The sequence below is a fragment of the Primulina tabacum genome, chromosome 17 (assembly GCF_025594145.1).
Source record: "Primulina tabacum isolate GXHZ01 chromosome 17, ASM2559414v2, whole genome shotgun sequence".
NCBI lineage: Eukaryota > Viridiplantae > Streptophyta > Magnoliopsida > Lamiales > Gesneriaceae > Primulina > Primulina tabacum.
This window is the reverse complement of record NC_134566.1, coordinates 1,176,500-1,201,044: the sequence shown is the minus strand read 5'-3', so window position 1 is coordinate 1,201,044 and position 24,545 is coordinate 1,176,500. Positions and strand designations below refer to the sequence as shown.

The window sequence follows — 24,545 nt, the reverse complement described above, 5'->3', positions numbered from 1 at the left end:
TAATTGATATTAATTGGGCAAAACAATTTTAATTTTTTTATTTGCCTTTTCTTCACTTTGAAATTGGTTGGTTTCTATGTTAGTAGCTTACTTGGCGAACAAGGTAATTTATTTGTCGGAATTCAAAATTTGATATAGATACATAAATTATTAATTGAACACATCTCCATGTACACCAAATTCGATAGACTACATGATATCATGTTTATTTATATTTTCTATGTACAAATGAAGACTAGATAATGGTTAGATAAAATAATTTATTATTTATGTTCATTGATGTTAGTTTAACAAATAGAATAACAAAATTTCAAATTTGCATAATAAAAGTGATAACATGTGTTATCCTTGGATAACTTGTTATGCTTTTTTTTTTTTTTTTTTTGCAATGATAGTTATATAATTTTACTCTATAAATGTTACAATTCAAATATGTTTTTATCATAATTCTAATTACATAATTTTTTTTAAGTTTCAATGACGAACATTACCAAACTTGAATTTAAAGCACTTGATTTGACTAGAAAAAATTATTTATCATGGATTTTGGATGTCGAGATCCACGTTGTCTCTATAAATTTAGGAGATACAATCAAAAAAGGAAATGAATTGTCCCATCAGGACCGTGCAAAGGAACTCATTTTTCTTCGTCATCACCTCAATGATGGGTTGAAAGTCGAATATCTCACTGTGAAAGAGCCACGAGAGCTTTGGAAAAATCTAAAAGAAAGATTTGACCATCAGAGAACTGTAATTCTTCCAAGAGCCTGATATGAATGGATGCATCTACGGTTACAAGATTTTAAGTACGTAAGTGATTATAATTCTGCACTATTCAAGACTATTTCCACACTGATATTTTGTGGAGAGAAAGTCACTGATCAAGACATGTTAGAAAAGACATTATCCATTTTTCATGCATCAAACGTGCTCCTACAGTAGCAATATCGTGAATGTGGATTTCAAAGGTACTCTGAACTCATCTCGTGCTTACTAGTTGTTGAACAAAATAATGAGCTGCTCATGAAAAATCACCAAATGCGTCCAAATGAATCCACACAATTTCCTAAAGCAAATGGAACTACATTTCTTGAAGAATATGAAATTGAATTTCCTGATGCAAATGCTAATTCCACTCAAAATCATAACAATGAAAGTGAGCGTGGACGTGAGCGTGGGCGTAGCTAAAAAAGATACTATCAGCAACAAAATAGAAAGAAACATAAAATAAGCCACAAGCAGTGGAATTCCAATAGTGAAGAAGCAAAAGAGAAAAGTTCCAAAGTGTATGAAGAAAAATGTTATAGATGTGGAATGGAAGGGCCTTAGTCTCGTACCTGTCCTACGGCAAAGCATCTTGTTTATCTCTACCAAAACTCAATCAAGGAAAATAAAAAAAATGAGATAAATTTTGTGGGCAATGATGATCCAATTGATATAAGTCACTTGGACGTCTCTGATTTCTTCGCTCATCCCGATGAAAATATAGATAATATGATGGGTGGTGGTGTGTTAGAAATCAATAAATAATATTTTTATTGGTCTTGCTTCTACTTTGAACTTCTATTGTTTCTTTGGTTATCGTGGTCTCGTTTTTATTTTGAAGTTCAGTTCATATTTAGGATTTGTCATGGAAGTTTATTTTTTTATTCAATAAATGTTTTTATTATTGTTCAACAAAATATTACCTTGGAAAGTCTTACATATTATTTATCATATTTAGCTTATTGAGTTATATTTTATTTTAGATTAATGATGAAATATCATAATAAATGCTTTAGAAGATTTGATTGTTTGCTAGTTATTAAACTAAATACATTTGGTACATTTTTCGAGGTATCAAATTTGTCAATCTTATACATTAATGATTGCAAAATTAATGACAATTACTGATTAGCAATTTAATTTCTATTTTAAAATTTTGTATTTGTATTTATGTTAATTTGTTATATCCTTGAATATTATATAATGAAAATATTGAAAATCGATGACATTTCATAAAATATGAAATTTTTTATGTCACAATTGAACATGAAATCATGTACATAAAAAATGTCATTGAAAAACTCATATGGAGACATTTCAAAAAGTCATTATAAATAACTATTAATGACAATTTTCAATATATTTATATACTAGTATATAAGACATTTGTAAGTGTTATTAGAGATTACATAATGAGACATTTTAAATTAACCTTATAACCTATCATTAGTGACATTTTGTATTGTCACTATAAATAACATACACGACACTTTTAATTGTCATTATAAATAATTTTAAATGACATATAAATGTGTCATTATTACAATAATAACAAGGCATGTATAAATGTCTTTAAAACATGACTTTTTTTGACATTTAAAATTGTCATTATATGAATAATTAGTAACACTTATGAAGTTGTCATTAACATCTTATAATGACATTAAAAAATGGCAAGAAGTTTAAGACGACATTGGAATAGAGGGCATTTGTTGGAGGTGTCACTAAAACTTAAATGTCACTAAATATTGAATATAATGATATTTATGAATGTCACCATAAGAATTTATTCTTGTAGTAATCATTCTTCAAAATAAAAGGCATTTTTTGGAGTTTACATTAGCAAAAAATAAGGTTACAAAAATATCGAGAGCATTAAACATTATTGAAGGCTATGGAAAGGCAAAATTAATTTTACAAAATGATACAAACTTATATATTGAAAATGCTCTATATGCTAGCAAATCCAGTAGAAATTTGCTTAGCTTTAAAAATATCCGTCGAAATGGATACCATATTGAAACATTTAATGAAAATAATTTTGAATACCTTTTCACAACATCTATTATATCTGGCCAGAAGCAGATAAAAGAAAAATTATGTTCACACCCTTCTGGAATGTATTTTACAATAATAAAAATAATTGAAGCAAACATTGTCATAAACCAGAAGTTTGTTGACCAGCAAAGCTTCAAATTATGGCGTGATCGACTTGATCACCCTGGGGCAATAATGATGCGCAAAAGAATAATTAACTCCCATGGACACCCTCTAAAAAATTAGAAGATTCTTTTACACAATGATTATCCATGTGTTGCTTGTTCAAAAGGCAAACTAATTATTATACATTCCCCTACAAATGTTGATGTTGAAATCCTAACTTTCTTGGAGATCATGGGGATATTTTTGGGCATATACACCCACCATGTGGACCATTTTGATATTTCATGGTATTCATTGATGCGTCTACTAGATTGTCACATGTTAGTTTTCTTTTAACTCAAAATATAACTTTTGCTAGATTACTTGCACAAATTATTAAATTACGAGCTTAATTTTCAGATCTTTCAATCAAGACAATTTGTCTTGATGATGCTGCTGAAATTAAATCACAGACATTTAATGACTATATATGTCAATAGGGATTTCAGTTGAGCATTCGGTCGCCCATTTTCATTTACAAAATGGCTTAGTAGAGTCATTTATTAAGCGTTTGTAATTAATTGCTAGACCATTACTGATGACAACAAAACTTCCATCATCTGTGTGGGGCCATGCCATAATACATGATGTATCATTGATTCGTATAAGGCCAACTAATTATCATCAATATTCACCCTTACAACTTGTTTATGGTCCAGAACATGATGTTTCTCAGCTTAGAGTATTTGGTTGTGCAGTACAATTCCCTCTCCCACCTATACAACAAACCAAAATGGGTCCACAACATAGACTTAGGATTTCTGTGGGATATGATTCACCATTTATTATTAGATATTTAGACCTTTAAAAGGAGACTTGTTTACTGTGAGATTTGCAGATTGCCACTTCGATGAGTTGGAATTTTCAAATCTAGGGGAAATAAAGTTGTATCCCGAAGAACAAGAAAAGGTTTGTTGGAACGAGAAAACATTATCTCATTATGACCCTCGAAATAATCAATGTGAGCAAAAAGTTGAAAGAACCATTCACTTGCAAAGAATTGCAAATCAATTGCCCGATGCTTTTGTTAATTCAAAGAATGTTACAAAATCACATATACATGCAGAGAATGACCCCTGTAAAAATTGGTGTCCCCGTAGGACCGGCTACTATTCAACCTGCAAATGAATCTAAAATACGCCAGAAGCGTGACCGACCAATTAATTATAAGGATATTGTACCTCGAAAAAGAAAGATACAAGAGAAAGAAAATTCAAAAGCTCCAGAAGAAGCAATCTTGGATGATATAGTAAGATTAATCAATGAACCAAACTTAGACAATATTATTCTTGAAGAATCAAATCCTCATGAAAATAATGAGATTTCAACAAATTATATATCATTTCAAAAATTGTGGGATCAAAACAACATAATTGTTGACAATGTATTTGTCCTAAATGTCGCCCTTGACATTATACATGATGAAGATCTAGAACCACGATCCATTAAGGATTGTCAACAACGATATGATTGGCCAAAATGGAAGAAGACCATACAGACTGAATTAGACTCACTAGAAAAACATAAAATGTTTGGACCTGTAGTTCGAACACCTGAAAATTCAACCTCGGTAAGATACAGATGGGTTTTTGTACGAAAGAGGAATGAAAATGGTGAAATTGTAAAATACAAGTCCTGACTTGTGGCCCAAGGTTTCTCGCGGAGACCTGGAATTGACTATGAGAAAATATATTCACCTGTGATGGATGCTACTACTTTTAGATTCCTAATTAGTTTAACAGTATCAGAAAGTCATTATATGAGACTTATGGATGTGTTAACTGCTTATTTTTATGGTTCACTTGATAGTGCATGAAAGTCCCTGAAAGATTCAAACTATCGAAAGAAAACTGTGAATCACCCAAAGCTATGTTATCAATAAAACTGCATAATTCCTTATATGGATTAAAGCAATCTGGTCGCATGTGATACAATTCTCTTAGTGAATATTTGTTAAAAGAAGGATATACAAATAATGATATTTGTCAATGCGCTTTTATAAAAAGAACAAATGAGGGCTTTGCAATTGTGGCAGTATATGTTGATGATCTAAATCTTATTGGCACTGCAGAAGAGCTTACTAAAACTGCCAATTATTTGAAAAATGAGTTTGAGATGAAAGATTTAGGAAAGAACAATTTTTGCCTCGGATTGCAAATTGAACATTTACAAGAGGGAATATTTGTTTATCAATCATTATATAAAGAAAACATATTAAAGTGCTTTTACAGGGACAAGGTACACCTGTTAGCATCACCGATATTTGTTCGATCACTTGATGCTAACAAAGATCCTTTTCGGCCATTTGAAAATGGAGAAAAATCGTTGGTCCAGAAGTACCATATCTAAGTGTGATTGAGGCATTATCATATCTCGCAAATTGTACTCGCCCAGATATAGGATTTTCTGTTAATATTATTTTAGCAAGATATAACTCATTTCCAACCCGAAGACATTGGAATGGTGTAAAATACATATTTCGTTACCTCCGTGGTACAACTGATATGAGATTATTTTATTCGACAAAATCATAGTCTTCTTAGTTTGATATGCAGATGTAGGATATCTTTCTGATCCACATAAAGCTAAATCATTGACAACTTATGTGTTTACACGAGGAGACACTGCTATAACATGGAAGTCAATGAATCAATCCTTAACAATAACGTCATTAAATGACTCTGAGATCATTGCAATGCATAAAGCAAGTCGAGAGTGTGTGTGGTTGAGATCCATAACACAACATATTCAAGAATCTTGTGGTTGCCAACAACCAAAGATAGCCCGAAAGTAATATTCGAAGATAATACTGCTTGCATTGCACAATTAAAAGGAGGTTACATCAAAGGTGATAGAACAAAGCATATTTCACTAAAGTTCTTTTATAAACATGAGCTTCAAGAAAATGGTGATATTGACGTCTATCAAATTCGCTCTAGTGAAAATGTAGCCGACTTATTCACAAAGGCATTGCCTGCTGCAAAGATGCAAGCCGTTGAAAGTTCAAGATTATCCGCGGCGTACATGTGGACGCTGTTAATACTATTATCTACAGCGTGTATATGCACACCGTTAATACAATTATCCGTAGCGTGCAATGTACGACGTTAGTGAAAATTCCAAAATTTCGGAATAGCGACGGTTTTTAAACCGTCGCTAATATTAGCGACGGTCAATAAACCGTCGCTGATTCAATTTTAGCGATAGTTGTCAAAAATCGTCGCTGATTCAATTTTAGCGACGGTTGTGAATCAGCGACGGTGTTTTTATATATTCTGTCGCTAAATATTCCGTCGCGCGGATGTGGCTCCACGTGTGCAGCATCTGCGCTTACGAAGCACGGATGCTGCTCCACGTGAGCAGCGTCCGCGCTTCTTAAACGCGGATTGTGGTAGTTTTGCAAACCTTTTTTTTAAATTAATTTTAAAAATTAAATTATTTTTAAAAAATACCCGTTGAAGGATCTAATTAGATGATTGAGATCAGGGAGATTATCCATTGTTGTATTTTGTTTCCTTTGTTCGGGTTTTTCCCATTGGATTTTACTGACAAGGTTTTAGCGAGGCAGCATTTGAGTCCCCACATCTCTTAGAAAAAATTTGTTTAGTCGATATTCATCTAAGGGAGAGTGTTATAGATAAAGTATTGTAGATGATTATTGAGATAAGATTTGTATTTTATCATGTTATCAATTATTCAAACTCTGTAAATGTGCTCTATAAATAGAGGTATCAAATGATAAATAAGGAGTTCCAATTCATTTGCTCATTTTTATATTTTTCACTATTCATAACAAAAATTATAATTTAAGTAATTATTAAATTGAAAGGCGTTAAAAAATTATTAAATAAAACTAAAATATTTTTTAATAAGTTAATTAATATGACTACATTTATGATAGTACTGTTGGTATAGTATTCTTTTGACTTGAGAAATCAAGGGATAGAAATGGGTGAACCAAATGGCTATGAGAAAATAGTCGAGGCAAGATTTTGACTCTTTTTCCTTAAAACGATATTGCCCCGCCCCGATGCTCACGGTTGTTGGCAATTCGCTTCTCAAGATACAACGACTACGACTTTAAAATAGTATCACTACAAATTTTAAAGTCATACGAACTTGAAATGTTTAGAACGCTATCAAAATGATATGCAAACTTTCTAATTTCGAATTCTAAGCGTTAAACTTAAAAATCCAATTTCAAGAGTTTAAATCTTGCCAAACTTGGATTTAAGCGTAAATGCTTAAAAAACTCAAAACTAGAAGACAACTCTCAAATTTAATTCCAAAGTTCGAATTTAAGCGTATAAGCTTAGAAAATTCAAACTCAAGATTTTATATCTTGAAAATTTGAACTTTAAGCGCTAGTGCTTAAAAATTCGCATATAGAACTAAATTAGAGAGAAAATAAAAGAAGAGAAAATGGTGCAATGAATGCAAATGAGAGGGGTTCTATTTATAGTAGATGAAAAGCCTTCATGAAATGATGCATCACTTCATCACATCACTTCATATTTGAATGAAAATCAACTTGGCCATTCGGCCAAGTCCAGAGAGAAAGAGGAGAGGCGCCTCATCCATGAAATCACACGGACATTTGGCCGTGTGATTTCAATATTTTTTTTAACTTAATTATACATTATATAATATTATAATACATCTGAGGCTTGGAAATAGTGTGGATAATAATTTAGCACTTTTATTCAAATGAATATTTTTAGTTTGAAAGAAACTGTTCAAAACAGTTTGAATGAAGAATATGATTTACCTGAGAATTTAGATTTATTGAATAAATGGACTATTCCTAAGATAGAATCTAAAATGATCTATAAGTTAGGAACCTTTGAAAAAATTGGTTTTAAACAAGTAGTTAAAACTACAGAATCATCAGTACCACTTCATAATGATGAAATGGTTATTAGATTGTTAAACAATAAAGATATTTTGCCTTATATGAAAAATTATAGATTCATGCATATAGGTTTAATTCATATTGCTTTTAGACCTTTAACATTAGAAGGACTACCAGAAAGTTTCATAGCAGCTTTAAGAGATGATAGAAATTTGAATTGGAAACAATCCCTTCTGTGAATTATTCAATCTAGTCTGGCTCATGGTCCAGTATATTTCGATGTTTATCCGAATTTATCTTTATCTTTATCTGATATTAATATATTAGATTCTTTAACATTAAATGTTAAAACTCATGGTTATAATTATACTCCTGGTACAGTAGTAATATGTATCTGTTATCGTATTTATTACAAACCATTATTTACACTGAATCCTATGTGTAAAAGAATAGATAAAAATTTAAATGAAACTATTCTTATAGATCTATAAAATGGGAAGAAATTGAATTTCCAGAAAACTGGATAATTGAACAAGCTGTTCCTAGAAATCCTATAATAAATAAGGATTTACAACAAGTTATTCAGAATAATGAATGATCTGTTCAAATACAGTTTAATAATGAACAAAGAAGATTATTATCATCTTCTATATATGATAGATCAAGATCTAGTCATTCTTTTATTTCACCCTTAGATTATATGGTGGATATTCCTTAAACTTCTAGAGTTTCTACTTCTCAGATAAGAGAAGATGTTGAGTCTTCTGTTCAAGATACAGTAGATGAGTTAATAATTAATCAAAATAATATTGTTCATAAAAGTAACTTTCAAAAAGTTAGAGAAACTGATACAGTTTCAGAAATGAATTTTAGTATTTAATGGATAGTAAATAAAAAATTGATTTTACTAAAGGATCTCTTGCTAGAGCAAAGATCAATGCAGAATTTTATTTACCCAAATGGGAATCTTTCAGACATTGGTACTTTAAAAGTTTCTCTGAAGATGAATTTGAATATATTGTTTCAGAATTTTATAAATATTGTGAAACTCAAAATAAATTAATATATTTTGTTCCTTGGTTTTTTAAAACTTTATCATAGATTATATTTCTATTCTTGAAAGAAATTATAAACTTTCTTCTGGACAGATTCAAAAATCTGTTTATCCTCCTCAACAATCTTTTATTATAGAAAAAAATAATAAAATTTTAAATTTTACTGCTTTTTCCAAATTATTTGACAGTGATATGTTGCAAATAACTGTTAAATATATTAATCAGATAATTGAAAAACAGAATTATACAAATTTGTATCTTACTATAATAGGAGAAAAGATAGTTTCTCTTAAGGATCGTATTGATAAAATTATTCTGGCTATTAATCAAATTAAACCACATGTTCATATTCAAACAAATGAAGAAGAAACTAATATTGTTTCTATTGATACTTCTTCTATTCAATCCCCTTCAGATATAAAAGATTTTAAATTTAAATCTTCTGTTTCTGATATAGAAAAATTATTAGAAGAAAAATTTAAAAATCTTAATTTGAATACTCTTAATGAAGAGTTTGATAATGATGAGAATCATTCTGATGAAGAAATTAATAAAATTAAATGGGCAGATAGACCTACCCAGAACAAATATTATTATAATAGACCTACTCCCATGGATGTTCTTATTGAAGAACAAGAATATATATTTGCTAATAGTTATAATGGGAAAAGTATTTATGAATGGAATATTGATGGTTTTAGTGATAAGCAAATTTATAATACTGCTCACAGAATGCTTATGTATAGTACATTGTGTAAAACTTCAGGCAATACTGATAAAAATATTGTTAAGATGATTATATCAGGATTTACTGGCCAACTTAAAGGTTGGTGGGATAATTATTTAAATCAATTCCAAAAAGAAGATATTATTAATTCAATAAAAATTGAGAATAATATTCAATCAGAAAATGTAGTTTATTCATTAATAATGACTATGATTGAACATTTTACTGGAAAATTCACTGATGATAGTGAAAAGATTCGTACTTTATTAAGTAATCTAAAATTTAAAACACTTATTGATTTTAGATGGTATAAAGATACCTTTTTATCTCGTATATATGAGATACCAGATTGTAATAATAGTTTTTGGAAAGCTAAATTTATAGATGGTTTACCTTTTTTATTTGCTGAAAGAATTAGAAAGATCTTAAGAAAAGATGAGATTAATATTCCATATTATAATTATACTTATGGAAATTTAATTAATACTTGTATAAAAGAGGGTTTAGCTCTCTGTAATGAATTAAAATTAAATAATCAAATTAAAAGACAAAATTTACTTGAGAAAAAACAATGAGGTAAATTTTGTGATCAATTTGGTATGGACTTACCTAATAAAGGTAAGAAGAAAATTAAAGAAAAAGATGGAAAGCTTTATAGAAAGAAAAGACATTTGTCTGATAGACAAAGAGATAAAAAGAAGAAAAGAAAGAAAGCCGTGATGTACGGAAAGAAGAAAATTATAAAAATAAAAATAAATTAATAATTTGTAGAAAATGTAAAAAGCCAGGACATTATGTCAATCAATGTTGGGCTAAAAACAAAATTAATAATTTAGATATAGATGAAAATCTAAAATAAACATTATTTAAAATAATAATGGATTCAAATAATAATTCTGACAGTGAAACTGAGAATTCCTCAGAATCTTATATTTCAGATGAAATTATAGATAGTGAATCAGAAATATCTGATTTAGATGAATGTAATAATTGTATACAAGGAAAATTTTGTTTAATAGAGGATAATAAAAATCAAAATGATGATTTTTATAAACTAATGTCTCAATTCAATGATTTGAATATTAATGTGTTAACTAACAATAATATTTTAGAATTCCTTAAAATGATTAAGGATCCAGTATTAAAATCTACAACTATTGATCAAATGGAGAATACTGCTTCAACTAGCAATCATAATAATAATAACATTCTTGTTAAACAAGAACATTCTTATTCTCTGAAAGAAGTTAAAAATCTTCTACAACAGAAATATAGTAAACAAAATCCAGTTCCTATACAGGATTTAGTTAAAGAAATAAAAAATCTTAAAGAACAAGTAAAAATTTTACAACATAATAATAATATTTTAAATTATCGTATTTCAATTATTGAAACTAATAATTCAGTTAATAATTCTGATAGTTTTGATAATCTCCAAGATATTTCTTTTCCTGATCCAAATCAGAAACATTTATCTGTTTTAAGCATGATTATATCTCAAAAATGGTACACCAATATTACTTTATTAATTGAAAATTCTTATAAGAAAAATTTCATTGCTATGATTGATAGTGGTGCAGATTTGAATGTTATACAGGAAGGATTAATTCCTACTAAGTATTTCCATAAAACTACTCATTCTCTCTCTCATGCAGGAGGAGAACCATTAGAGATAAATTATAAATTACCAAAAGTTTATATTTTCAAGGAAAAAATTGCATTCAAACCAGTTTTTTATTAGCGAAAGATATTTCTAGCCAACTTATACTTGGTCTTCCTTTCATTTATCAAATTTATCCTTTAACTTATGTTGATGAAATAGGTATTATAGGAGTTTTTCAAGGTAATTCTATTTCTTTTAAGTTTATAACTAAACATGTTCATAGAATTCTAAATGAACTACAAGAAAAGATTGATAGGAAAACTTTTCAAATTAATTCTTTAAAAGAAGAAGTTAATACATTAACTATAGATGATAAATTAAATAATCCTAAATTATAGGAAAAAATCAAACTTATTTATAATAAGTTCTCATTAGAAATATGCAATGATCTTCCAAATGCTTTTTGGAATAGAAAGAAACATATTATCTCTCTTCCATATGAAGAGAATTTTGATGAAAAGAATATTCCTACCAAGGCTCGTCCTTGTCAAATGAATTCTGAATATTTAGAATTATGTAAGAATGAAATTCATTCTTTATTAGAAAAAGGTTTGATAAAGCCTTCTCAATCTCCTTGGTCTTGTACTGCTTTTTATGTAAATAAACATTCTGAGCAGGAAAGATGAGTTCCTAGATTAGTAATAAACTATAAACCTCTTAATAAGGTTTTAAAATGGATTAGGCATCCTATTCCTAATAAAAAAGATTTATTAGATAGATTGGTTCATGCAATTATATTTTCAAAATTTGATTTAAAATCAGGATTTTGGCAGATTCAAATAAAAGAATCTGATAGATATAAAATTGCTTTTAATGTTCCAATAGGATATTATGAATGGTCTGTAATGCCATTTGGCCTTAAAAATGCCCCTTCTGAATTTCAACAAATTATGAATGATATTTTTTATAATTATAGCAATTTTATAATTGTTTATATAGATGATATTTTAGTGTTTTCTAATGATATTGAAACACATTTTAAACATTTAGATATGTTTAAAAATATTGTTATTCAAAATGGTCTTGTTATATCAAAATCTAAAATGATTTTATTTCAAACCAATATTAGATTTCTTGGTCATATGATTGAGAAAGGAAAAATAATTCCTATACAAAGAAGTATAGAATTTGGTTCAAAATTTCCTAACATTGTAACTGATAAAACTCAGTTACAAACATTTTTAGGAAGTTTAAATTATATTTCTCCTTATATTAAAGATCTTACTAAGGATTCTGCTATCTTATATGATAGATTAAAGAAAAATCTTTTACCTTGGTCTGAAAGACATACAATAGCTGTTAGAAACATTAAGGAAAAAGTTAAAAATCTTCCTTGTCTTATGCTTGCTAATCCTCAATGGGATAAAATTGATTAAACTGATGCTTCAGATATAGGTTTTGGAGGAATCTTAAAACAGAAAGATCCCCAAACTAAACAAGAATATCTTATTAGATTTTATTTTGGGAAATGGAATAATGCCCAGAAAAATTACTCCACAGTAGCAAAACAAACCTTAGCTATTGTCAGATGTATTTTGAAATTTCAAGATGATTTATATAATCAAAAGTTTATAATAAAAACTGACTGCAAATCTGCAAAATTTATGTTTAACAAAGATTTTAAACATGATATTTCTAAGCAAATATTTGCAAGATGGCAGGCTCATTTAGCTCCTTTTGATTTTGAAATCATTTATAAGAAAGGTGAAGATAATCACTTGCCAGATTTCTTAACTCGAGAATATTTATTCTAATGTTTTCATCTACAGATATGAATTCTCGAGGAAGGGGAGAGTCCTCTTATAGAGGGCGAGGTGGTAGGGAAAAACCCCCTAATATCATTGCACAACATGGTAAACAAAGGCTAATAGCCCAGAACTTATCCAGTTCATCAGCCAGTAATATTGAGCAAAATAATGAGTTATACAATGAGTTTCAAGAATTTTTGAAACAAAAACAGAGAAGTAATACAGATTCTCAATCTTCAGCATCATATGCTAATATCATCAAAGAAGATGATAATGATTCAGCTCTATATACAGAGACAAAACATCGTGAATTGGTTCTTCTTATAGAAGAAAAAGATACCCAATGGGAAAAAACTCCATGGACTATCATGGAAAGATATTTAACCAATACATCATATGTATATGGTTCTTACAAACAAAAAGGATTTTATGAAAATCTTCTGTTATCTACAAAAAGTGTTGGTATAACTCACTTTTTCAGTAATACCCAGTAGAAAGGAAGTTATAACTTCTCAAAGTTCATTATCAAGAAGATAATATCTATTGAAGAATGGGGTATATCTCCATTGGTTGAAAAAAAATTTTATTCTGAAAATCATAAAATGAGTTTTAAATTCAATTTTTGGGATTATATTGAAAGTTTTAATAAAACTCTGTTTTATGAAAATGAAAAGAGGAAACATACATGGTTTCTAAAGATTTGTGAAAATGTTTTTCATCATCCAGTTCCAAATTGGTTTTTAATTTGGTGGAAGATATTTGGTCCATCTGCAAAGATTTTGCCAGAGGTTTTTATAAAACCTATGAATACTTGGTTAAATGTTTCCACAAGTATTAAAAAATCATTTTCTGAACATTGGATAGATGGAAAGACTTTATGTCTATTTTTCATGGAATTTGGAATTCCTTGGATCTGGAAATGACAACCAGAATTTGGATATACTGATTAAAGAATCCCTTGCATATGGCGAGTCAGTTCCACTAAATTTTGGGACAAATTATTGCATGATGATCCAGAAACTGGAAAACCTTATGTTTTTTACACTCTTCATCAAATGGAGGAGAAAATTTTATTATATCAAACAGAATTTCATAATCAACAAGAAAAGGAAAAAACCTCTATGAGTCCATTCAAGATTCTCACTCAGAAATATTCTGAGATCTATTCAAAAGAAAAAATGATTGATGTTTATATTGAAGAAATAAAAAAGGATCTTTTTCAGAATATTGGATATTTTGATTCAAAGTCAGACAAATCTATGGCGTCTGAATCTAGTGAAAATCAATTCATACATTTAATGCAGATGCAGGATGCACAAGATCCAGAGGATGATACTCTTCAATTATCTCAAATAGATGACATCTTTGAAAATCTGAAGAAATCTCTATAGGATAATATCAAAGATGATTAAAATCGTTGAAAGTGGAATCTCACTATTCAAAGTTGGTGGAATAACACATCATGGCATATCATGACAAAAAACTGTATACTTTTTGAATTTTGTAATCATGCTACTTTTTGCTTTAATAAAGCATTTTAATATTGTTATTTTGAGATGGAATCCAGGGTTTGATGTCCGGCTCTTCTATCTATTTATAGGTTACTTCTGTGTCTTTAGGAGGACACGGTTGAGTTTGCTCCCCTCTATTCTCTCTTGTAAAAACACCCTTCTGAAGTTTATCAATAAAAGCTTGAAGTTCTGATAATAACTTTGTAAGTTCTTACTGTTTTTATTTTCTGTTTTTATTTACTGTTTTAAATTTTTATTTTTCATAAGATTAGCCTGAATGACAGGCTAACGTATTCGTGCTAAATTATTACCTTACTATGACATGATCTATATTTATTTGTTCTTGAGATCAGATTGAGATAATAAAATACTTATTTAAATCTTTGGGATTTAATGTAATATAAGAGTCTTTGGTTAGAACATAAGGTAAAAAGATGAACCAGGAAATGGTAAACATAAGGTTCGAGTTTAACCAGGAAAAATAAATTCATGTTGTAACCCTTCAGCCTGCTTAGCCGCGAAATGGCGTTTAAGGTGTTTATGGGTGATTTTTATGAATTTATGATTCTATGGTATCTCGGTAAAATCCTATGTTGTTTAATTTTTTTGGTATATCTTTTATAAATCCTTTTATGTTTTGTAAAAGTTCCAAATAAGAATCTTATATTCATTATTATTCTGAGATTTAAATTCTTTCTTTTCTTAGCTCAGTATGAGTTGAAAATAGTATATAGGCTGGAAACCAATAACCTCCATGTGTGCGAAAGCCACTAAGAAAAAGTTTGGTAAAACAATGCCATGTATCAGATTCTTCACTTTGATCTCAAGCCTCAGATGATATTAATAATATATTACAATATAATAATATATTAAATATATTATAATATATATATATATATAATCATTTCGATTCAATCTTTTCATTCGATAAAATTTGAACTTCAATTAATTTCTCATTCACCCTAATTGGTTATCGAGAAATAATTCCGTTCGCTACGTAGCTCGTTCAAATTATTTTATCAATTCTAAATGAGTACGAAACTCATTTTCCTAACAATCCCCCACATGAATGAAAATTAATGCATGTGACTATGCTGACTCGACAAATAGCGTTCTAGCAAAATATTATTGCATCAGGATAGGTAGCTTTTGGCTTTGAACCTTCCTTAGTAAGATATAATCGGGTTTACTTGGCAATTAGTGGACGTGATGCCTTGAACTATTCGCCGTTTTGTGTAAACCAAGACAATTATATTCACACAATAACATTTCTAACATTTCATTATGTTCTCACTGTTGGGTCCATTTCGGCCATGGACACCGCTTGGTTTCGCAAGTGCTTTTCATATTTGAAGCGACCACACTTCGCACTTACGCGGTGATCTCCTAGGAGAGTATCCCACTATACTTCAACATACGTATTAGTATATCTTGGGAATCATTAAAGGAAAAACCTAGCCTCATACCCCTTTGTGGGCAACACCACTTATCATAGGAATAGGTAGGAGTTTTCTCCAAGGTGTTTCTACCAATCTTGTAATTTAGTTGTCCATTTTGAACCTAGATCTTGGGATCTCCAGTCAACTAGGTTGGGTATCCACTACAAGATTTAATTTTGGGGTTTTAATCTCATTCCTCTTGATAGACAATTCATTTGATCTCTCGGTATACCTTTTGTAAGTGGATCCGCTAGATTATCATTTGATTTTACATAATCAATAGAGATAATGCCATTAGAGATCAATTGTCGTATGGTATTATGTCTACGACCGATGTGTCTAGACTTACCATTATATATAGTGTTTTGTGCCCTTCCAATTTTTGATTGACTATCACAATGAATTATTATTGAGGACACTGGCTTATTCCAACAAGGGATTTCTTCTAAGAAATTTCGAAGCCACTCGGCTTCTTCTCCAGCTTTGTCTAAAGCTATAAATTCCGATTTCATTGTGGATCGAGCAATGCAAGTTTGCTTAGAAGACTTCCATGATATAGCCCCACCACCAATGGTAAATACGTAACCACTTGTGGATTTTGAATCATTTGTGTCAGATATCCAATTTGCGTCACTATAACCTTCTAGGACCGCGGGATATCTCTTATATTGTAATCCATAATTTAAAGTGTATCTTAAATTTTTAAGTACCCTTATTAATGCCTTCCAATGATCATTGCCAGTATTACTTGTTAATCTACTGAGTTTGTTTACAACATAAGCAATATCTGGACGAGTGAAGTTCATGAGATACATCAGACTGCCTATGATCTTCGAATACTCTAATTGAGATATGGGTTCACCTTTATTTTTGGAAAGATGCAAACTTGGATCTACATGTGTTTTGATCAAGGACATATCATTCGCATTATATTTTTCCAATATTTTCTCAACATAGAGAGATTGCGACAAAACACGTCCTTCCGATGTTTTGGTGACTTTTATTCCCAAAATGACATCTACTTCTCCCATATCTTTCATATCGAAGTTTTTTGTTAACATCTTCTTAGTAGTCTTGATGATATTAATATTGCTTCCCACAATTAACATATCATCGACGTACAAGCATACCATCACATATTCTTCAGGTGTGCCTTTGATGTAAATACATTTATCACAGTCGTTAATTTTGAAGCCATTTGACAACATAGTTTTGTCAAATTTTTCATGTCATTGTTTTGGCGCTTGTTTAAGCCCATATAATGACTTAACGAGTCTACAAACTTTTTTCTCTTGTCCAGGAACTATATACCCCTCGGGTTGTTCCATATATATTTCTTCCTCAAGTTCCCCATTGAGGAATGCCGTTTTCACATCCATTTGATGTATTTCTAGATTATGTAATGCCGCAATTGCTATCAATACTCGAATAGATGTTATTTTCTCGTCACTGGCGAGTATGTATGAAAATAATCAAGACCTTCCATTTGTCTATATCCTTTGGCTACTAATCTAGCCTTATATTTTTCAATAGATCCATTGGTCTTGTATTTCTTTTTAAGAGTCCACTTGCATCCTAATGGTTTATTTCCTGGAGGGAGGTCACCAATTCCCATGTATGATTTTGCAAGATAGATTCTATCTCATTGGTCATTGCCTCCTTCCAAAAGGGGGCTTCAGGACTTGATATGGTTCATTTTCCAACATATAAGTTAGAAAATCAGGGCCAAAGGTCATTGCTGTTTTAGCCCTCTTACTACGTCGTGTTTTTGTTGTTCTTCTTGAACTCCACTGCTCGTAGTTTCATAAGTCCTTTTTCGAGAACTTATTTCTTTATTTTCTTTACAAGGAAATGTTGTTTCAAAGAAGACAGCATTCCTTGATTCAATAATTGTTCCTTCATGCACATCGTTTATTTCAGATTTATGTACCAAAAATCGATATGCACTACTATTATTTGCATATCCAATAAATATGCAATCTATTGTCTTAGGTCCAATTTTTACTTGTTTTGGTTTTGGCACTTCAACTTTTGCCAAACACCCCCACACTTTTAAATATTTGTAGGAAGGCTTGTGGCCTATCCATAATTCGTAAGGAGTTTCGTCCTTAAATTTATGTGGTATTTTATTAAGAATGTAGTTGACTGAAAGGATTGCTTCCCCCCACAAGTTTTGGGGTAATCCTGAACTCAATAACATTGCGTTCATCATTTCTTTAAGAGTGCTATTTTTCTTTTCAGCAATACCATTTGATTGTAGTGAATATGGCGCAGTTGTTTGATGAATAATGCCACTTTCACAACAAAATTCATCAAATGGTGCTCCGTATTCTCCACCTCTATCACTGCAAATAATTTTTATTCGTTTAGTCAATTGGTTTTCAACCTCATTCTTATAGTGTTTAAACACTTCGAGAGCCTCATCTTTGCTACGTAGCAAATAGACATAACAATACCTTGTGCAATCATCAATGAAAGTAATGAAATACCTTTTTCCTCCTCTAGTTTGCACAAACTTCAAATCACATAAATCAGTGTGAATTAACTCTAGAGGAGTTGTATTTCTTTCCACTTATGGAAACGAGGCCTTTGTAAATTTTGCCTCAACACAAATCTCACATTTGTGTTTTTTGTTTACGTCAATTGAAGGCAATAAATTTAAATTTACTAGCTTTCGTAATGAATTATAACTTACATGACCCAAACGATCATGCCATAAATCACACGACTCAACCAAGTAAATAAAATTGGTACTTTTATTCCTTTCAATGTTACGAAGTACATTCATCGCATTCAGTTTGAAAAGGATCTTTTCTAGATAGCCTTTTCCTACAAACATATCATTCTTAGATAGTACAAATTTACTAGAATGAAACACTAGTCTAAATCCAGCCTTGACAAGTGCTGATCCCGACACAAGGTTCTTTCGTATGTCCGGAACATGTAGCACATCAATAAGAGTTAATTCTTTGCCGGATGTCATCTTGAGCACCACCTTTCCAAGTCCCACGATTTTTGACGTAGTAGAATTACCCATGAAGAGTTGTCGTCCACTAATCGGGGCATAGATAGAGAACATTTCCTTTTCGGCGCAAACATGACTTGTTGCTCCTGTATCGATGAACCATTCTTTTGGATTGTCCACTAGATTGGATTCAAACACAACAGCAGAAAGCATGAGATCCGTCATGTCATTTGACAATTTCTCATTTCAGTGAAGTTCACTTGGTCCCTTGACTTCTTTTGATTAACTCGGCAATCTCGTGCCAAATGGTTAGGCTTGCCACAATTATAGCAATTTTCTTTAAACTTTTTGGCCTTGCCTTTCTTTGGACCATTTCCTTGGTGTTTTCTCTTCTTGCTAGTATTTTGTTCCACCAAATTTGCTCTCGCCTCAAAATTGCTCTTTTCGGCCTTCCTTTCGGATGCCCTGTTGTCCTCCTCAATTCTTAGGCGCACAATCAAGTCTTCAAGATTCATCTCTTTGCGTTTATGCTTGAGATAATTCTTAAAATCTTTCCACATAGGAGGCAACTTTTCAATCATGGCCGCCACTTGGAATGAATCACTAAGGGTCATTCCTTCCGAATGAATTTCTTGCAGAATTACTTGTAACTCTTGCACTTGGGCCATAATTGATTTGGAATCAATCATCTTGAAATCCAAGAATCGTCCGACAATGAATTTCTTCAAGCCGGCATCCTCAGATCTATACTTTTGTCAAGTGACTCCCACAATTCTTTTGCCGTTTTCACTTGACAATACACGTTGTATAGTGTATTGTCTAATCCATTCAAGATATAGTTTTTGCATAGGAAGTCGCTATGATTCCATGCATCAACGGCTGCCCTCTTTTGAGTATCTAGTTCTCCTTCATCAACAGTAGGTGGATCTTCTTTGAGGAATTTCGCCAAAGCTAAGGTGGTCAAGTAGAAGAGAATTTTTTGTTGCCACCGCTTGAAATCAATACCATGGAACTTTTCAGGTTTTTCTCCATGATGGACAGTTGGAGTCGTCGTTGTACTTGTTGAGGCCATTTTAGTTCCAATATCGTTTTAAGATTGTTGGTATGGTATTCTTTTGACTTGGGAAATCAAGGGATAGAAATGAGTGAACCAAATGGCTATGAGAAAATAGTCGAGGCAAGAGTTTGACTCTTTTTCTTTAAAACAATATTGCCCCGCCCCGATGCTCACGGTTGTTGGCAATTCGTTTCCCAAGATACAACAACTACGACTTTAAAATAGTAGCACTACAAATTTTAAAGTCACACGAACTTGAAATGTTTAAAACGCTATCAAGATGATATGAAAACTTTCTAATTTCGAATTCTAAGCGTTAAAATCTTGCAAAACTTGGATTTAAGTGTAAATGCTTAAAAAACTCAAAACTAGAAGACAACTCTCAAATTTAATTCCAAAGTTCGAATTTAAGCGTATAAGCTTAGAAAATTCAAACTCAAGATTTTATATCTTGAAAATTTGAACTTTAAGCGCTAGTGCTTAAAAATTCGCATATAGAACAAAATTAGAGATAAAAGAAAAGAAGAGAAAATGGTGCAATGAATGCAAATGAGAGGGGTTCTATTTATAGTAGATGAAAAGCCTTCATGAAATGATCCATCACTTCATCACATCACTTCATAATTGAATGAAAATCAACTTGGCCATTCGGCCAAGTCCAAAGAGAAAGAGGCGCCTATTTCAAGAGGCGCCACATACATGAAATCACATGGCCATTTATATAATATATTACAATATAATAATATATTTTATATATTAAAAAATATATATATAATCATTTCTGATACCCCAAATATTCAACCGCGCTTGAGTCCTATTTCATCCTGAGGACCTTAAACGTAACCCATCGGGCACGACTCGTCCGAATTCGATACCATCTCTAAACGAGCTCAGTCGTTCTTCTTGAACACATCGGTCGAGCACCAAGCTCGGCCGAACCCCTGGTGGCCGAGCCCTGGTGCTCGGCCAAGTCTTGGACAGAGCTCAGCCGAGCACCAGGGTAGAGCTCGGCCGAGCCCTAGTGGCCGAGCCCTGGTGCTCGGCCACGCCCGAGGTAGGGCTCGGCCGAGCCCTAGTGGCCGAGCCCTGGTGCTCGGCCGAAGTGGCTGAAGCCTTGGTAGTCGATCCCTGAACAGAGTTCAGCCGAACCACAGGTATCCGAGCCCAACCACCGTCCGGAGCAGGGTTCTGTCAAGCACAGATGCTCATGACATGAATCTCAGGCCCAAGTGTCCTGTTCCTATCCTAAGAACTTTGTCACATGTCAAAAGCGTAAATAATCCGTAAATATGCTAGAATCTTGCCGTTTGATTAGATGTGACAAGAAATCCGGCCCGAACTTGCAGTGATTGGAGAAGAATTAAAGGAAATTTACCTAAAATAGACTTCGACACGGTATGGGAAGAAGTCCTCTCAACCACTATAAATACCCATTTCTATTTCATGGTAGAGGCATCAAGATATTCGCATCTTCCCATTTCTTTATCCGATTAAAAGATCAAAGTGGTCGCGTCGGAAAAGTTTTTGACGTCTTCTAATATCCATTATTCTGTATAGACCGGTAGTGTTCCACCCGTTCCGGTTCAAAATTGTTGATCTAAAGCTCAAGCTCACCAGACCAAACCCAGAGAAAATTTGGTATCATCAATTGGCGCCATCTGTGGGAAACTTTGAAAGAGTGATAAGATGGCAAGTACCAGGAGTCGATCGGGAGAGGACAATCAACCAACATCCAACATGGCAGAGCTCGTTCGGCTGATCACAACGACTGTCGAACAAGTCTTGGCCCAAAGACCAGACAACAATCCTCCTCCAGGAGAGGATCGTGAAGCTCAGAAGCAAGAGATACAAAGATTAAGGGAGGAGATGGAACGTCTTAGAGAAGAGAGGAATGCACCCCCTCCTCCACCCCTTCTGGCTCGGGGGATCCCTTTCTCGGCCGAGATATTGGCTGTCGAATTGCCTCAAAATTTCAGATTCCCTAACGTCGGAGAATACGACGGCTCGGGGGATCCGAAAGAGCATCTATCCCGATTTGAGAACGCGGCATTACTGCACCAATACTCAGACCCAATCAAGTGTAGGGTCTTCTTGACCACTTTGGTCAGGTCATCCCAACAGTAGTTCAATTTGCTTAGGCCGGGGACCATCAAAACTTTTCAAGATTTCGGAAGAGCTTTTCTCCACCAATTTGCAAGCAGCAAGAAACATCCATTGAAGGCTCTGAGTTTGTTCAATGTCAAACAACAAGAACAGGAGAGCCTACGAGATTTTGTTAAGAGGTTAAACAAGATGGTCATCGATGTTCCCTCGGCTACTCCGGATATACTGATCAGTGCCTTTACACAAGGGATAAGAGGTGGTGATTTCTTTAAGTCGTTGGTGAAAAAGCCCCCAGCTACTTTCTAAGAACTCTTGGCGAGAGCAGAAAAGTATATGAACTTGGAAGAAGTACAAATGGCTAGGAAAAGTGAACCGAAGGCCTCGGCCAAAGCTATGTGAGACGTTCGACCCCCCGACCTCGTGTAAAGGGTCGGACGTTTCGAACCACCTACGCTGCTTGGGCAATTCGCCGCTTATACATATTTGAAAGTCAACAAAGCCCGAGCATTGGAACTATGTGATGAACGGCAACTCATTCGAAGACCTCGGAGTAGTGACAGAGGACCTCGTAACCCCAGGTCAGAAAGATATTGCGGATTTCACAAGGATTATGGTCATACTACCGATGAATGTCATCATTTGAATTAAGAAATAGAACGGATCATCCAGAGAGATCCAGAAATGAAAGCAATTCTAGCCAGTCCAGGTGGTGAGCACCGAACCCCTAAGAGAACTCGGGAGGAAAGTCGTCCTGAAAGGAGAATGGCTCCGAAGCAAAGGGAAAATTTTCAAAATGCTAACCCGAACATGCGGAGGGCAGAACCTCGAGAACAACCACCCCCTCGAGGGGTAATTAATATGATATCGGGTGGGCCTACAGACGGAGACTCCAACCGGGCCAGGAAAGCTAGTAGCAGAAGGTTGGAGAACATGGAGATTAGTAGCACTAGAACGCGCTCAGGACCAATGATCACTTTTGGACCCGAGGACATGAAGGGAGTGGTCGATCCACATAATGATGCTTTGGTTATCCGAGCTATGATCGCCAATTACGAGGTTGCTCGTATCTTTGTGGACTCCTGGAGTTCTGTTAACATTCTGTTTAAAGAAGCAATGGATCAGATGGACTTGGGCGAATACACGGTAGAGCCTATCTCCACAGCTTTGTTTGGATTCACGGGGCACGCAATACACCCCCTTGGAGTCGTCAATCTCCCTCTCTCTTTGGGGAGTGGGGATACTAGAAAGACCCGAATTATCAACTTTGTGATAGTTGATGCCCCTTCATCATACAATGTTATCATGGGGAGACCAGCCATGGCCGCTTTCATGGCAATCGCTTCGGCTCTGCACCAGAAAATCAAGTTCCCCGTCGGAGAAGTTGTAGGAGAGGTTAAGGGAGATCAGAAGACTTCTCGAAAATGTTATGTGGAAGAAGTAAGGGTTGAGCAGAAATCGGTTAAAATTGAACATCCAAGTCGACCTGAATCCAGGAGATTCGATCAACTACATCTAATTGAAGAAGCAGGGGAGATTACTTCGGAAGATATGTGTGAAGAGCTTATCCTAAATCCCCCATCCGGAGTCGTGAGGATAGCTCGGACCTTGGAAGAGCCCTTGAAAGAACAATTGGTCCAATGTTTGGAGAAAAATAAAGATGTATTTGCTTGGTGTCCGTCCGAACTCCAAGGGGTTAGGAGGGAGGTGATGGAGCATAAGTTGAATGTCTTGAACGAATGCCGACCTGTGATACAGAAGAAGAGACATTTCGACCCCGAAAAAGACGCTATCATCAAGGAACAAGTGCAGGACTTATTAAGAGCAGGACACATTCAAGAAATCTATTTCCCGACATGGTTATCTAATGTGGTCTTAGTTCCTAAGTCGGCTGGAAAATGGCCGATGTGTGTGGACTTCCGCGACTTAAACTGGGCCTGCCCTAAAGACTGTTATCCTCTCCCGAGGATAGATCAATTGGTCGATTCCACGGCAGGACACGAGCTCCTTTGTTTCCTCGATGCATATCAAGGATATCACCAAATTCCCTTGGCGGAAAAGGACAGAAGCAAGGTCAGCTTTATCACATCCGATGGGACATTCTGTTATGTAGTAATGCCATTTGGATTAAAGAATGATGGCGCTACCTATCAGAGGCTTATGGATAAGGTCTTCAAAAAGCAGATTGGGAAGAACGTTGAGGTCTATGTGGATGATATATTGATCAAGTCCGAAGCCGTCGACCAGTTTGTGACGGATCTGGATGAAAACCGTTCAGACTCTGCGGGAGTACAGGTTGAAGCTGAACCCTAGCAAGTGTGTGTTCGGGGTTCAGACGGGGAAGTTTTTGGGGTACATGGTGACTCGCAGAGGCATTGAGGCTAATCCAGAAAAAGTGCAAGCACTATCCTCTATGGGTTCTCCTCGAAACATCCAAGAAGTGCAGCGATTGACAGGAAGG

The 24,545-nt window shown here is 33.3% G+C and overlaps 1 protein-coding gene across 1 annotated transcript; it reads left to right on the top strand.

Annotated features, from left to right (window-relative positions):
* Positions 1–477: 477 nt before the first annotated feature.
* Positions 478–1,188, top strand: LOC142531754 (uncharacterized). The gene is made up of 2 exons (XM_075638005.1): positions 478–750; positions 943–1,188. The coding sequence occupies exons 1-2, from the start codon at positions 478–480 to the stop codon at positions 1,186–1,188; spliced, it is 519 nt and encodes a 172-aa protein (XP_075494120.1).
* The last annotated feature ends 23,357 nt before the right edge of the window (positions 1,189–24,545 follow it).

Coding starts and splice junctions, on each gene's coding strand:
- LOC142531754 (XM_075638005.1), top strand. CDS start 478: ATGACGAACATTACCAAACTTGAATTTAAAGCACTTGATTTGACTAGA. Junction 751..942: donor GATTTGACCATCAGAGAACT/GTAATTCTTCCA, acceptor CTCCTACAGTAG/CAATATCGTGAATGTGGATT.